Genomic DNA, 17,724 nt, shown 5'->3' with positions numbered 1-17,724 from the left:
AAATGCGGTCGCTGTGAGTTCTAGTCCAGCTTATGCTGGCTTCCTCTCCATTTATTGTCCGTTTACCACGAACTTACAACTGACTCTTACATTACCCACGTGGCCTGGGGAATTACAGGGTACATTCTAGATAAGCTGCTTTGGGAAGATTATTGTAACAATCTTGGTGTATCTAAACATGTATACAATGTTCCAATATTACAGTTGTACCGAGCTGCATGTATGAGAAGAAGGTCATTTAGAGTGACCTCCCTTTGAGAGCTCACTCAACGTGACATTTGTTTGCTTCGCAATGTCGACAGTTTACCATGTGTTCGGTCGGGTTGGTCGGATAAATCTTGTTAACAAGGTAATATTAGATATTGAGGACACAAGTTGTTTTTTTTTAAGTTCTTGGGCTTTAAGATGCGTGCATCTGAACAGTAGCTTGTTTTCTTTCATTAAATAGTGTGCAAATAATGTCAAAAACGCAATTGTATGACATTATCGCGTGTTCAGATATCGTGCTAAATACGCAGGTAGTAATATATTTCATCAGCTATGTTAATATGTTAGGACCAGATCCAGAGTCTGATTTAGGCAATATTATGTGAAGATCAATTGATAATGTACATGTAGAATGAATAGCACAAGGGGTCAATAGCTTAGGCTAAATAATAAATTAGACCTTGTGTGGATAACTTGGGGAGAGCATAGCTCCACGTACCTCTACACATTCGCTAACACTGGGGGAGGTGGTGGGGTATGTTCTACCTGGAGTGATGGGGCAATGATCTTCAAGGCCGGCAATCTCCTAAGGAATGAAGGTGAGGCCACTGGAATTGTAGTGCACATATTTGTGTTGGTCTGTACTTTTGCTGGAGACACGAGAAAAGTGCCTGAGGTGAGATTTAGCAGAACTCTGGCACTACTTCAAGAAAATCAAATTAAACATTGTGTAGCTCTACCCTGTAGTGTTAGTGAAGGTATAGAGGTACATGGAGCCAGGAAGATCATTGGATTGAAATGGGGAGAACATCCAGAAACACCCCCACATATATTATTTCCGTTACAAGCGCTGGCTCCTGATGCATATAACCATATCTATTGAAATGGGTTACAATATTGTCCCATACACTTGCCTTAGGCATTTATTGTGTCTAATTACTGTCTGGTATACCCTCAGGAAAACAATTGTGGCAGAGTCCGATAACAAAAAGAATTGGCCTTGCTCTTCGTTGAGTATGAAATTAACACTGTTAGCGTCGAGACTCCAACAAGGCTAGGCCAGTATAAGAAAATGAGTTGGCATCTTTAGAGGCTATAATTCGGGATGCACGCCACTACACTCGCCACAACAGAGCAGTCCTGGTCAAATTAGCAACCAGTCGAGGACAGTGGTATTTCAAGTTTCAGGTTGCAGCTGCTTTTCATGGCCAATAAAAAGGCAACATTTCAGGGTAACACTTTCTGCTTGGTGTTTGCAGTTTCTTCATTATTTTTACTATAATGCAAGTATGCATGCCATCACTAGGTTAAAGTATAGGCTGTTGAGTGAAAATTAGCACCCAGCTCCCATGTAATGCGAGATCTCATGACATTTCTGTTAAAGAATGGCGGCCGTCTGAAATGCGTAAGTGACTTACGTGTATGACAGACAGTGTTGGGTCTGAACTACCCTGTATATATGGGTGTGTTTCTGGATATTTCCCCCTTTTCAAACTTTCAGTGCTCTTGCCAGTGATAAGGTAGGTACCCACAAGTATCTCTTTTAATTTTTCTACATATTTTTCATTTTAAATTTTCTTCAGTTTTTCTAATTTATTACTCAAATGGACAAGAACTATACAGTTGATGTTGATGTAATTAACATTGGCTAATTAACAATAAGCGATAAAACAATCAGGAAAAAAGAAAAAAATTCCTGTTCCTGTTGGTGTTAAGTGATGGTCAAAAACGCTAGTTTGTCTAAATGTATTTTTGGTGTGTCTTTTTAAAATTTTGTCTTTATTTCTTTGCAGTTTCTGGTTTTCACACCTAGGTCCTATAGTTACCATGGAAATCAATTTCACCATAGAGGATGCTGTACGTTATCACATTATCTTGTAAAAAATGGTCACCTGGACTACAGGATAAGTCACAATGGCAGTTTACAAAATCAGTCCCTCACTACTCAGGTAAGATATTAGGAAGTTTTTTCATGTTTTAAAACTGTATTTCCCTTTAGTCTAACTGAGGAGCCGTAAGATTTTTAGTTGTCGTTCTCTCACCATTCATTGGCTGAAAGTGCTAGTATCTGTTCTGAGGTTGACTAGCATCTGGGTTCAATTCTAAGTCAGGAAAACTTTGATAAAGTGACAGTCTTAATACTTCCCCACTTGGTGCTAAGCCGTGGGCCATGTTAAGTGGCAGGGATAAAAATTAGAAGTAAAGCCAGCTGGATAAATGTCGTGTTAATCTCTGAAAGTTACCGGACATTTTTTCCAACTCACAGGGCAGAATTTCTCCACATTGAACTATTGGCCGATATATGATTAAATGCACTGTGTACTTAGTATTGACATGTAACTGTTTTAATAACTGATCAGGGGGGTTATTTGCGGTCACTGTAATTTTCACACGTGGTATAATACATTGCTTCCAATCTTCCTTGAAACATTATTGCGTAGCTGATGTTGTTGTTGGATTAGCTTCATCACTTGGGTCGGTTATTGATTCAGTAGTCAATTGCTTCGTAAACCCGAATTTATGTAGTTCGTTTTGAGTGATCAGTACTTTTTGATTCGCTGCCAACAACTACTTTATTCCTTAAATCGCATTCCTGTCCCGGTAAACTCCTTACGTCTCTTTGTTCAATGGAAAGTCACGGGAACAGGGTAATTTACTTTCGTAACATGGAAAGTCTCGTACAGTAAGTCTTTTACATTTAGTTGAAACTAATATTAATCACATGCTGGCTTAATTTCCAGCTGTAAGTGGGAGGGTCGTGATTGTTGTAATACTGTACTTCAGATCAAGAGAGTTAAATTTCAGTATCTAAGTGAACTAAAGCATGTTTCTAGCCCCTGAAGTTCATCAGACCTTGATAAGTGGGTTTGCTAGCTCCCAAATTGGAGAGCCCAAATTGGTGGGGTGGAGGGGTGGGCAGGAGGGCTGGACGATCTTCTTTGAGAATTGACGTCATTTCCAAATATTTCCGATCGTTGACCTAATTTGTCTTTGCCATATCTTCGTTTTCCTTAAAACCATACTCTTCGTTTTACAATAACTTTTCATGCCTCCTTTAAGACAGGAGGTTTGTTAGATATGATGGTTTACCCCTGGAGCCTGTTTTATTGTACCCTATAACCTATATACCTGATAATCATATAAGCGATCAGTCTTTTTACCAAGACATTATATATCAATCAAATACAAACATGATGATGTATAAAATCATTTTCCAACATCAAAGCACATTTTCTTTCATTTAAGAGCACAAGGAATCAGTTCAAGCAACTTCAGAAAGGATAGAGTACACCATATGGACATGAAAACCTTGTGCTTTTTATTAATGACTATAGTAAAAAGACTTATGCAGAGTGTTACATTTACAAACTCAAATTTAAGCAGTTGCTGATGATTTTGATGATAACTGTGAACCTTCCTCTGTGCTGCTGACATGTATGTTTGGTTTGTCCCTGTTTTGTTTTATAGGTACGGCACATGTCAGGCCAAAGAAAAGGCTTCTTTTCACAGGTCTTTGACAACATTAAGCAAGAGTTTTCAAAAAACAAGGAAATGAAGGTAAGCATTTGAAGGTGTCAGTATTAAAGGTAGAGAAAGCATAAAAATTACATAAAGTTCAAATGAAAGTGTATGAAAAGTTGGTTGTAAAAGTGGTCTTCAGTATTTGGTTGATTTTTCTTCAAAGACAGAAAACGCATAAAATTAGTTTTTATATGGTGGGGATTTGGGACCACCTTTTGGTATATATTCATGTTTTGGCATAATTTTATAAATGAAGATGTAAATCATGTTTAATAAAAATATTTCTTCTAGAATTTGATCTTTTCAGTTAACAAATGTGTTCAACCCAGATTTCTGATCATATTGACACTTTTAATATATGCAGAAATATTATCGTACTTAAAATTAATATTTGAATATAAACTACAAATTGACATTCCAATAAACTTATTAGACATGCCGGATGGCTGTGGGTTTCTCTCAGGCTCTGCTGCCATCGTATAAGTGAAATATTCTTGAGTACGGCGTATAACACCAATGAAATAAATAAATAAATAAATATTAGACATGCATGTCATCCTTATTTAGAGCATTCTTATGCAAAGACGATATATACCAATACCCCCCCCCCTCCCCCCATTCAAAAATATTTTCAAATTTCCCTTTCGTCTGAAAGTTTTAATGCTTTTGGCATTTTTTTAAAGGTTTTCTTCTTCAAATAAAAACTGAATATTTGATAATTTTGTTGCTTTTTTCTATTCATCCTGCATCTTTGCCCAGGTTATAAACTTTGTCTGATATGTTTTTCTCAGTACATTCCACTTTCTTTGAGTTTAGGTCATTTTCAATTCAGAGAAGTTAGTAATAATTATAAGCATGTTTATGTCTTGATGTTTTAAATCGCAGAGCATTAATATGTAGTGAAAAGTGTAATTAAGACTACTCGTTACAGTACAGATTTGTTCTAGTTTAGAACTAGTTTTCTAGTGCGTAACAACCAGACAGCTTTTATTTCTGTGTACAAAGATTTTCACACTCGTATAAGTTTTTGAGAATGTTCGTTTTGTGGGGATGTTTTTCAGGAAAGTTTAAAGAAGTTCAGAGAAGAGACAGAAAAGTTGGAGAAATCAGAGGCAATTCAGCAAGCTCGACGGAAATTTGTAAGTAAAACAACACTCCCCCCCCCCCAGCTACACGCACAGAGTAAAAAAGCATAAAGCTATAGAAAATAAACAATAAGATGGAGCATTACACAGATATATTGAAAATAATGTTTCACATGTTGGACTTCTATGGCTGCATTACTGCTCTAGTGTCTTTACACCATAATTATTTATAAACTTTTTTTAAGTACCAACCAATATTAAGATGTATGTAACTAGCTAACTGATAGCACACATGTGGCAAGCTTGTAGCATTCTCCGGGTGAAATATTCTTGAGTACGAAGTAAAACACCAATCAGATAAATAAATATCGCCATTCACCTGGCTTTCATCTGCTGGATATATGGAGTTAGTGCTGTGGTGTATGAATGTGTTGACCAGTGAAGTGGAATTATCTCCCCACAAGTAAATCATTAGCAGGCCAGTGGCTGGCTACTAGGTTTGCCTGAAGAAAACATATACGAAGTTCTTTTCTAATTAACAGGACAGCATTGAGGCAGAAACACTAAGAGGATCCTCAGCAATTAAAAAGAAGCTTGAAGATATTAAAGAGGTAGGTGCCTTGATTAAAACTTAATGTGCCTCGTTTTCACAACCTGTGGAATGTCATGGGTTTCCCCACGAACTCTGCTCAGTTTCCTCTCACTAAAATGCTGACCGCCATCGTATAAGTGGCTAACACTCAAGTAAATCATGCAAAACTAATCAAATAAATAAATAAATGTTGCTTTTGTTTATTTCAAAGAAAAGGTGTCAAGGTGACTTACAAGCACAAGAATCATTTGGCTTTTAAGTCATATATATATATATATATATCTGAGCAGAGAGTATATTTTAAACATATAGATATAATACACAGTTAAAGTGTATTTATGCTGAAATGACATCCTGGTAGACTTTAAATTTCTCTAATTTTTCTTCTTGCATTACCTGTAATGATAAAAATGGAAATCAGCTCCATTTACGTGTATAAAACAGTGGAATGATAAATGCTTTACTCAGACTTCTGTCTCAGACTTTTGTTATCATGAGAAACGTATAATGTTTCAGACTGTAGAGCACACTGAATTTGCCAAAAAGGGTAAAGACTTCACGGATGAACTGACAAAGACTGCTGGGAAAGCTGCCGAGTCCATCACAAAACAAGGGCAGCAACTGGGCCAGAGTGCGGCATTTAAAAACATATCAGAGGTAGGTAAAATGAGCATTCATTGTTATTTAGCATGTTCCTCTTGCTGCTGAACAGTTGATGTCATCTATCCTGGTGTATAAAGGAAAATGCATCAGCCACCGTTGTATGTCCTGATCATGGTTTTTGTGACTAGTGAACTGATGAGATGTGACGAAATGGCCTTACAAATGATCTGATTAAAATCAAGTTGTAGCTGGACTGTTTATAGCTTGTTTTAGGACCTTAGGAAATACACTCATTTATTATGCACCAATTCAGAAACTTATCATGCCTGGTGTCAGCTTTGATCAGAAAGTATATGGAGAGATACATGTATTTCAGATGTTTAAAATTTTTTGACTGCATTTTAATGCCACAAAACAGACTGACGAGTTAAGAATTCATAGGTTCCAAAATAAGAGTTTCAACTGTCTTTTGATTTTCTGTATAACATTTCATTCTGTTTATTTCACATTTGGTGGCTGTATCGTTGAGAACCCAAGGAACTGAATTATCCAAAACACTGTGTTCCCTGATTCCTCAACCTTTCGCATATGAAAGAGCAATTTTCATTGCTATTTACACACATTTTAAATTTGATTTTAGAGTCAAAAGTACATTGGTTGGGTTAGCCAATTTCAGGGCTTCACAAAAAGTATAATTTTATCAGTCTACACAGAATAATGCGTTCGGAGTATGCTTGAATAAACACCTTGTAGACATGCAGAAAGGTTAAAGAATTACAGTATTGTAAATTTGGCAATTTGGCAATTAACCAATCAGAAACCTGACATTCCCAAAGTAAGACCACAGAGGAAGTAAATGTGGACCTTGCTTACACTGAAGCTGTTCTTTTGTGCTTTGCAGAGTGTTCGAGCGGTAAAGTCAGAGCTGGATGAAGCCACATTATCTCGAGCACGTACATACCGGCCGCCAGGTATTTTGGACCACATGAAAATGTTTTTAAACACACAAACAGCAAACATGACAAAAAAAAAAAAAGACAGATTGAAGTCACATTTCATCTGGAGGCTGTAAAGACTGGTCAGCAATGCTAGGTGACCCTCATATTGTAGGCTTATTCATTTCTGAAAAAGAGAAAGTGAATGAAAAAAATAATCTCATCAGTCCCCTGAAAATGTCTCCCAATATGTTTAATTTTTCAAAACATTTTTGAAACTTTGATCTTCCAGTTCCAGTAACTAACGGAGACAGTATCTTGTTATCAGCAAATATCTAAAAAAAAAAAAAAAATAAAGAAAAAAGTGTGTGATTACTTGGTGCTCTTTTTTGGCTACAGTCCTGTTACTAGTGTCCCTGGCTAGGCTTAGCCAAATCCTAGAGTATAATGTTACTGCAATAATCTTATGTGTGTGTGTGTGTTGTTTTTTTGTCTCAGCCACTCTGAAAATGAGATCTGACTACTCATCAAAAGCTGGAGACAACAAACATGTGGAAGCAAACACGTGAGTACAGAGAGGCATCTGTTCTCAAATACTGCAGTATTAGATTGATGTGTTAAAACAGAAATAATAATTGATAGTACATAGCCAAATCAACTGACAGTTAATATGATTATTTAAATGTGAAACTACATGTATGGCCTCAGTTGACATTCATACACATAGCTGAATGGGTCATTCATAATAACAGGTCTTTCAAATGTCTATATATCCAATGATATCTTGAACTGCACTTTTAAAATTGAAAAATGTAATTTTGGGCAAACAGCTCTTCTGAGAAATACTCTAGTACATCTTCCATATTTGAAGAGAGTGACTGTGAATTGCCACTACACAAACCTTTTCGGTTGGTGAAATACTTCTCCCTTGTATTTTCAGAGAAGCTACTGGTATGGTGATGCACAAGGATTCTCGTTGGTATCAAAGCTGGCAGAACTTCAAAGACAACAATGAATATGTAACAAGTAAGTATAATCCCTTTCATCTGTTGATCGCCGTTACCCTAATTCCTCAAGGATAACGTACAGTGCAGTTTAAGCACATTTTTAATTTGATTTTGGAGACAAAATTACATTGGTTGAATTGGCCAGTTTCAGAGCTGCACAAAAAATTTATTTTTATCAGTCAGTGCAGAATAATACCTTCAGAATATGCTTGAATAAACAACCTGCAAATATGCGAAAAGGTTGAAGAATTACAGTGGTTCATCACCAAAATCCAGTCAGATGAATGCTAACTGACTCAGCGGTGTGAGAGTTTTATTTTCAACAGGCAAAAAAATCTGTGCTCAATGAATGGAGGCCTGTCAAATGTCCAGCAGTTCGACCTTGACACCATTTTATTGACGTTTCCCAGCTCATCAATTTGACGTCACAATAAAGACAGAACGACATTACATTAGGAACTAATACATTGTAACATTGCAGACATTGCACAACAATCATTTTTTGACATAGCTAGAGCTGGAGGACCTGCTTCACACTGGCGTCACCTTATGGGTTTAAAAAATATGCCGCCTTTCCATTAATATTTTCATCTCCAGCTAGCATTTTTTTAAAAGCTATGTTTGTCGCTTGGATGGTAAGTTGCATTGGTTCTCTTTGTACACGTAAAATGGACATTCATCATGCAAAGCAAAACCTCATAAATAAATAAATAAATAAATAAATAATACAGTGAACTTATGCCTGGACAATACATGTACTTTGCACTTGTGTTGTGTCTCGTAGTGGTGAAAATGAATCCTTATAAAATATCCTGAGTCCAGTTCCAGAACACAGTCATCATCAAAATTGAATGGGTTGGTGTTTGGCCCAAGGCCGAGTTGTGCACAAATCCATTTAAGACTTTTGCCTTAAAGCTATTGACAGAGAGACAAATAAATGCAGACAAAGCTGCATCTCTTGGTGTAGATACATTCATGAGGGCAGTCCTCGTAGTCTATGCAATTGTTAGCACATGTATGAACAGCTTGAAATGTTGTCATTCAAGATTGCTAGACTTAAATGTGTGGCATAAATGTGTGAAGAAAATCAGTGAAACTTTTTTATTTCTTGCAGCTGTAAATGAAACCAGAAAAGGGTATCCAAAAGATGCAAGTCATCAGTACTTTAAATGCATCTACAACTGAATGTCTCTTTTTTTTTTCATTACTATAGTTAGCTTTTTGTTCTTTGTTGTCTGTTTGCAGAATTATTTGATCTTAAAATGAAGTATGATGAAAGTGACAATGTTCTTATCCGAGCTACTAGGACTTTCACAGATAAGATAGGATACCTATTTGGTAAGTCATTACCTGCTATATACATCTATGTGCTGAATGACAATGAAAAAATGAGTATCACTTTGTACCATTTCGGCAAATGTCGTGGAAGAAATATGATGCTCTAAATCTTCAAATCTTCAACCACCAAAACACTTTTTTCAGTGGAATTTATATGTACAATTGTTATGAAAATGACACCAAGAAAGATTTGTTTGTGTCAACAATGATGCAAGCTTCATAAATCTGTGTGGATTATTTCTCTGCACTTCATAGTTTATTCAAAACGTTGCAAAATATCGGTCGCAGTGGTGTTTGAAAAGGTTAAAGAATTAGGGTTTGGGGGTGTAACTATCTCAGAATCAGTACATGAATGTCAGGACTGTTCCTGTGATCCCCCCAAACATGACCTTAGAGACTGCTACCAGTTGCTCAAGGTGTATGCGGAGTATAGTCAGGCTAAAATTTTTTATACCAGTCTCATCCTAATACCTGGGTTAAGAGATGAATGGATGTGAAAACCGTTAGAGCCCACGGTGTTAGACTCGCTGTTGTTTTAGCCCCAGCAGTGGGACCAGAAAGTGTGGGTAGCACACCGCAAGCCCGGACATGTCTAGACTGCTTCGGGAACTATCGTCAACTGGCAGAGTGAGCTGATGTCTTCTTCATGGACAGAGCCAATGCCTTCTTCACGGACAGAGCCAATGTCTTCTTCACGGACAGAGCCACTGTCTTCTTCACGGACAGATCCAGTGTCTTCTTCACGGACAGAGCCAATGTCACATCCACAGACCTTCAGAATATAGTCAACACACCTGTTGCCATAATGCCCGCTAGGTTATGGTCAAAATGCCGTTCGCTTCTTCAAAATACATGGAAAAGTATGATTGCCGATACCAACAGATAATTGTGTGAAATTATATGCTATTCTATAAGACAACCCGGAAGCTAGAGACCACGTGATTTCTCTGGTTATAAACAGGGTGGGTGAAGAAATTCGTCCCGCAAAATGTTATATAGGAAAATACCTATTTTCAAATCGATGTCGGCATTAGCCTATTTGTTGGATTTGTGTAATTTTCAGCTTTCCAGATAATCAAGGTATTTTTGTAGAACTCACGTGATGATGTGTACAACCTGGGGCTTACTGATTGCTGAGGGAGTTTAAAAAAATGAGTCTTATGTCCCGTAATAAACGAGTTGTAAACGTAATGATAGAAAGCATACTTTTCTTGTGCGTGCTTGTAAAGGTCAAGCAAAGACACTTTATATGCCGCTTTCATGTTTTCTTTTGTTCTTGACAATGGCACTAAATGCCAAACCTGAGGAAGACATTCTCATGGTATCTGTGACCATATCTCCATGATCTCCCTGCATAAAACACCAATCAATTAAATAAATAGTAATAGGTGTAAAAGTTCTTGTCTCTGTGACCCTTAATTGCTACATGATCTCTGATTATTAGCCCACTTTCCCCACCCTCCAGCTGTTTAGACTTAAAAATACAGGTGTTAAAGCAAATAAAGTTAAGGCAGTAAAAGACACCGTCTTAAATCAAAACAGTATTTTGTTTTAACTTCAAAAATTCTGTACACGTAATTTATCATACAACTGATATACATGTAAGAGTTACCCTGTTTCTTCAACCACAACTGCTATCAAAATTTTGAAACATTCTGAGAGAACTATGGTGTGTTGAGAAATAATTTCGAAAAAATAATGTTAAATAATAACACACCATCTAAAGTTTTAATTCTATATCTCACGGACTCCATATCAAACAAACACTACATGTGGGACGACAGCCAATTGACTCCCTCCTTCTGGATTTTCGAGGTAATCAACTCTGCAAAAGAAAAAAAATGTTTTGTAAAAACAGTTTACAATAACAGAGCAGCCTAAAATGAAAAGTCTTTTCATTCTCTTCCACTTATATATTTACATAAGTAGCCTGCCAAATCCACATGCTCAATCAGCCGTACACCTACTGACAGTTCTGCGTTTGTTTTGTTTGTATAAACTAAATAATATTACGCCATTTAATTTAATCTTATGGCTCGGTTTTTATTTTATATGCCATACTGTTGTAAATAAATGCAATAAGCACTAAAATAATTAAAGACCCAATTTGCTAGTTGCTGAAATAGACATCTAAAATGTAAATAGTTCTGTTACTGTACATCTGGCTGTGCAGGAGTGCACTTTAGAATCTAGTAGAAATTACACAGAAAAGCCCACTTTCTACAGTTGTTCACACTTTAACAGAAAAGAAATTTATAATAAAGAAATTATTTAAAAAAAAAAAAATGGGTCCAAAAATGATAGTATAAATAAAATGAGCTTTTTTTGTTTGTTTTTTTTTTTTATGTCATTGAGGATGAAGAAGATGACTCATAGATGTAAAATTATTTGTATGGCAGTTACAATCTGTAATCTACCAGATTCTGGTCACAGGGCTATTGGTGACTGAATTTTGAACGAGTCATCTTGATCATTTGATTGGACGAATGAACCCAACAGCTTTGCAATTTTTAAGTGGGATTTCCATAGCGTATTTTGTTTTTTTCACGTGTGATGACAGTAGCATTATCAAACTTAAATTTAAAAGTCTCGGACTACCACGTGATAAAGCGAAGCGAAGGCATGATTCTCAAGCCTGACTGAGCGAGAACAGTAGGGCTCCTTATCCTTCTGTGTATCTTAATCCCAGCTAAATCCAAATCAAATGGCACTTCAGTCTGAGCTAAAGTCAATCCCAGGCTTTAGAACAACTGGCCCCAGAAGTAAATTGAGAGCGCAAAAAAATTGTTTTTAATTGTTGCCTGATGATTGACAGGTCTCTGAGTGTGAAACTGATATGGACAGGCATATTCATATCTAAGCTGATCAATTTCGTTTCGCTGCTTTATAGATTCAGATTTTGTTTTTTAATATCCTTAAAATGTGAACATTAGCTGTTAGCAATTAGAGAAGAAAATTCAATATGTTTTATTTATTTATTTATTTGATTGGTGTTGTATGTCATACTCAGGAATACTTTCACCTGTACGATGTCAGCCAGTATGATGGTGTGAGGAAACTTGGCGCTAAACCCACCATCATCCGCAGACAAAATTTCAGTGTGGACCTTGGGAAGGGTGGTTCTGAGGAAACTGGGTGCTAAACCCACGATCGTCCGCAGACAAAATTTCAATGTAGACCTTGGGAAGGGTGGTTCTTTACTCTTGAAACAATATGACTGATAAACCTGATCACTGTTATGCAGTGAGATTGAGTTTGGCATTGAACACCAATCAGTAAATAAAGTAAATAAATTTCCCATGTGTTGTAATTCTAACAATGTACATGTATGTGCTGTTTGCAGGAGGTATGTTCTCCAAGACAGAAATGTCCGAGGTACTGACAGAGATTGTCAAAATAGACCCTAACTTCACAAAAGAAAGATTTATTGAGGAGTGCGAGAAAGAAATTATCCCAAATATATTGGAGGTAAGTAAGTTTTGGCAACGTTTTTAAGGGCTATTTCTTCTGTCTGTTCAAGACCTTGTTTTCCACCAATATGGCATGCAAATTTATGCAGTACACGCGCTGAGTTACAGCACCTAGTGCGGGGCCTTCCTACTTATAACAAGGCTGTAATAAGATAGGTGTAACATTTGGTGTCTATGACATGCTGATTCAGTGAGACAGCACTGTCTGAACAAGACAACGCATATTACATGCAAGGTTGTGACACAAGTGGGGAGGGCAGCATGTCTGGTGTCTGGTTCAGCATTTTTTTCAGTTAGGCAGCTCAATAAATGGTGTCATAGCTGATGTCCTTAGTATGCAGTTTCAGTAAGGCAATATTGTGAATGTGATGCCATTCTGGTAAAAGGACTTACCATGATCATACATGTGAAATTATGTCAAAACCCAAGATAAATCTGATTCAAGCCCACAAACATTGTAAAAGAGTGGTTAGCAGAACTGAGTAATATTGTAAAACAATGATTGGCAAACCTGAGAGTAATATTGTTAAACAATGATTGGCAAAACTGAGAGTAATATTTGAATAATTTTGTTTGTTTCTCCCAGGCAATGGTGCGAGGAGATTTAGAAGTTCTGAAGGATTGGTGCTATGAGGCTGTGAGTTTTGATCAGTTTGAGAAGGTTTACATGTAAACACGTTAGCCATTTAATTGCAAGGAAAGGAACAGCTTAGTGTGTGTTTATTTGTATTTATTTGTAATTTTTTATTTTTATTATTTTTTGTTTTACTTCTCATGCATATTTTAAGTACAGTTTTGGATGCAAAAAGTTACTGGTTAATCCCAAGGCTCAACATTTTTCATATTGTAATTTTCATTTTTGTAATTTGTTCTTCTGTATATCTCCACAACCTGTCCTCCATTCTCCTCTCATAAGTAGGCTACATAATAGACTTTATTTAATTGTTTTCTTTAATTGTTCAGTTTAGTTGTTTCAGTGACTTAAATTGTATTTGATGCTAATGATTATCCTGAAGTTTAATGAATGAATAGATGTTTTAATTTTGTATTATTTTGTCAGCCATTCAACACTCTGGCCCACCCGATTAAGCAGGCTTTTGCAGCAGGTTACAAGTTCAACTCCAGGGTTTTGGATATTAACAATGTGGATGTGAGTGACAGATTTGAGCTATAAAAGAATTATCCTAACTCATATAGACGAATTGGGGATCATGGTATCTGTGATAAAACAAAAAAATGTGAAAAAAAAAACCATGTGGCATTTTGTGTCATTTTCAGCTTAACAGGTCAAGATAATAGTTTGTTATTCTTTTAGAAAGTTTATAAATACAGTTTATATGAAATAAGTGTTAAATTGGCTGCCTACAGGTATAAATAAAGTGTTAAAAGATCGATATTTGTCTTGTTCATGCTGTGATAAAATTTGACCAATTTAAAGATTTGTTAACAAAGTTTAAGAAAAATGTAGATCTTACGTACAAAAGTGCATAGGTGACAAAATCTGACAAACATTTTGATTCTGGTAATTCCTGAGAAATTTGGCCTGTAAAATTGCACTTTGAGAAGCATTTAAAGGTCTTGAAGCGATACTTTCGAAGCCAACACTTAAGTTTTTCTGATAAGAAATTAACCAAACTTCACTCAAATCACTTGAGTTGCCCTGTGTTAAAATGGATGAATCAATCTGTGTTATTTGAAAGAAGCAAAACTTCATGTGGAACACAACTTCAAGACTGGTGCTTTCCTGTGGGCTAAGGTTAATACCAAGATAAAGGTAGTACGGTACGGATTCAGCAGTGCTTTGCTGGGCTTTTCAATACATAATCCTGGCTTGACCTCACCCGACCAGAACTCCACTGTCAACACAACAGGCCTAGGGTCCAATTTTAATGTTGTTGTTTTTTTAAATGTAACTATTTAACATAATATTTTCTTTTATGTGCATTTTACAGACTAACATAGCATAAATATTGTGTCTAGTGAACATTAAGTATGAAAAAATGTCGTTAAGGATCTCCTTTAACACCCAGTAAACATTGGAACCAGTTAGTCCGGGATGATACAAACTTGTCTTTATTATACGTGTGGTGTAAGCTTCTCTTCCTCTCATTTGATAAGACCACGTCACAGGGTGGTGAATGATACAGAATGTTGCACACAGTGACACCTTCTGCATGATAAATGTAATGCAGCATGCTAAACTGTGCTACACCACATTTGGGTTTTTCTTTTTTCGTCACAACCTGGGTTGTCCCCCTTGTATTCCATCCAGCACTTTATCTTCCTCTAAATAACTACATTCTCTGTGGTGTATACGGCACAACAGAAATCAATCAATCCTCATCAGATTCGACCAGCAAAGTATAACCAGAGGGAGTTTGAAAACACACTTTATATGATTATGAAGACTAAAATGTATTGTTTAGGTGTTAGGGGGCACTTCACAGGTCCTGCCAATCACCTGTCCAAGTAAGATATCATTCCTGTAATGTGGTCGAGTATTCAGTAGATCTGTGCTCGAATTTGTTGAAAATTTAGGGTACTTCACTTTCAGTCTCAGGCACTGTACAGAAAAGTATGTTAAGGCCAGTAATTGTGTGTTTGTCCTATTCTTCACAAAGACATAGAGAGTTTTAATTAGGGATTCCTGGCTGCCTTTCAGGTGGCCGCTGGTAAGATCATGGAGCAGGGCCCGGTGCTGGTGATCAGCTTTAACGCCCAGCAGATCATGAGCGTATGTGACAGTAAGGGCCAACTGGTGGAGGGGGACCCAGTAAGTGTCACACCTGTATATCAACATACATATCTTAGCGCATCTGAGATATATATATTTTGATGATAAAAAAAAACTTGTGAACTAACATCGTAAGTGATACAGATGCTGATTCAGTTCAATTAACCAAGAACAGTCCTTGTGTCTCTCCATCATCATCACTGAAACTATTGACTGCTTCTCTTTGAATATATCCATCCTAATTTCTTACATTATATACTTTCTTTTAGTTCTTTGGTAGTATTTTGTTAAAGGTTGTTTGGGAAATTGGTCTTGAGATTATCAACCTGGAACATTCAATTTTGGATCATGAAGGAAAATGCCAGTCAGACTGGATACTGTATTGATTAAAATTCATCAGCCGTCTAAAAGTGTGAATTTAATTGGGCTATACATGAAGAGTTTGACTGAATAATAAAATGTAGAAGTGTAAACTTAAAATAACATGATTTATGTTGATGTTTACAGGAAAAAATTCTGAGGATCCTGTATGTGTGGGCCCTGTGTCGTGATCAAGAAGAACTGAACCCCAGAGCTGCCTGGAAGTTACTGGACATCTCGGCCAGTAGTGCAGAGCAGTGGCTATAGGGTCACACGGTATAGTGAATCAACAACTGTGCGGTTAAAGCCCTAGATGTGATCTGCGGTGTCTTATAGTGGGTTTCAGTGCTGAGTTCCAATAGTGCCGAACTGCGGAGAACCAGTATTACTGATTGAAGGCTGACAGTCTGTGGAGTTCCAGTAGTGCTGATCAAACAGTGTGGAGTTCGAGTAGTGCTGATCAAAAACTGTGGAGCTGCAGTAGTTCTGATCAGACACTGTGGAGAACCAATGGTGGACTGTAGCGATTGACAGGTGTCACTGTCTAGAGCTCCAGTAGTGCTGATCAAAGATTGTAGTGTTCCAGTACTGGTTAAAGTCTGTGGAGTTGCAGTACTGATCAAAGATGTGGAGTTGCATAACTGGATAAATTGGGTGGACATCAAGTTTCCTGTTCTGAGTATGTGGAGTTTCAGCAGTACCACGAGAAGACTAAACTGTGGCGTTGAGCCAGTAGTGGTGATCAGGCTTGCAGAGTTTATTTCGTGCTTGTGGCTCACTGTGAAATGTGGATATGTGAGTGATGGTAAATCAGCAGAATGCAAGAGAATAATATATGTTTTGTTTTATACCAATGATAAAATGTCCCAATGAATATGGTGAACCACGTAAAACATGTACAGTTGATGACATCGCATTAGGTCACGTTGTACAAAAAAGTACAAAATGGGTAATAGACTTGCTCTGAATTCCCGGTCTTGTTGCAAGATCAGTTTTGAGGCGTGAAACTACGAGATGTAGGACTGCAAAGTATGCAGTACGCAGGTTATGTCACAAGATTGACAAATATTTTCTATATAAACAACATAATGTAAAAACATTAAAATCAGACTTGAGAGTGGTACAAATATCAAGAGATCTTAAATGCAGTCTTATGTTTTTCAGGTTAAATGGAACATATATATTTGATGGAGTTCACCGATGCTGCCTGTTTTATTTTGTCCAGGATTTTTAAATCACCTCCAAATGGGATTTTATAAAATACATTACATTTATCCTGGGCTATTTGAATAAGTTTACAAATTTAAAATCAGACTTAAAACTAACGTATGCCGCTTAAACTCGCCGTAAGCAATTTTCTTGAAGCCCCACCTCAACACTGCATGCTCTCCTATAAGTGCACCTTTTAAAGCGAGAGTGACCTTAAGGGAGGTAATTCGGTGCAACCTTATTGAAGATAGTGCAATTTTGTGCACCATATTATTTTTGATTGTACATTTTGCTGTGTGTGTGTGAATGATTAGTGTAGTTAATTTGTGGTAAATGGGTGTGTGGTGTGCAGAATGGCAGCAGGATATGATACGGAAGCCAACAGACATGATTCAATTTTCATCAGGAATTAAAGATTGGAATACAGATGAGGTTTTAGTACTTGGTAGTTATTCGTTTTTTTTTTTGTTTTTTTTTTTTCTGTCAGTATGATTTGCTGTGTTACTCTGGGTACAAATATGTTTGCACAAGAAATACATGTACTTACTGGCAAAGTTGTGAATTTACTGGCCATCTTGTCACTTGTACATCTTAAAATTTAAGAACTCAATTTCTTAATTGCTTTTGGAGTGTTTGGGCTGAAGTTACTTTCTTACAGTGTA

The 17,724-nt window shown here is 36.8% G+C and overlaps 1 protein-coding gene across 1 annotated transcript; it reads left to right on the top strand.

Annotated features, from left to right (window-relative positions):
• The first annotated feature begins 292 nt into the window (after nt 1-292).
• Nucleotides 293-17,523, top strand: LOC135473282 (mitochondrial import inner membrane translocase subunit TIM44-like). Its single transcript, XM_064753130.1, has 15 exons — nt 293-349; nt 2,001-2,156; nt 3,676-3,765; nt 4,791-4,868; nt 5,357-5,425; nt 5,923-6,063; nt 6,911-6,980; nt 7,443-7,509; nt 7,885-7,970; nt 9,197-9,289; nt 12,633-12,757; nt 13,346-13,396; nt 13,820-13,909; nt 15,422-15,532; nt 16,001-17,523. The coding sequence occupies exons 1-15, from the start codon at nt 293-295 to the stop codon at nt 16,118-16,120; spliced, it is 1,404 nt and encodes a 467-aa protein (XP_064609200.1). The 3' UTR covers nt 16,121-17,523.
• Nucleotides 17,524-17,724: the final 201 nt, after the last annotated feature.

Source organism: Liolophura sinensis, chromosome 8 (genome assembly GCF_032854445.1).
Source record: "Liolophura sinensis isolate JHLJ2023 chromosome 8, CUHK_Ljap_v2, whole genome shotgun sequence".
Lineage (NCBI taxonomy): Eukaryota > Metazoa > Mollusca > Polyplacophora > Chitonida > Chitonidae > Liolophura > Liolophura sinensis.
The sequence above is the reverse complement of the archived record's forward strand: the minus strand, read 5'-3'. Positions and strand labels throughout refer to the sequence as shown.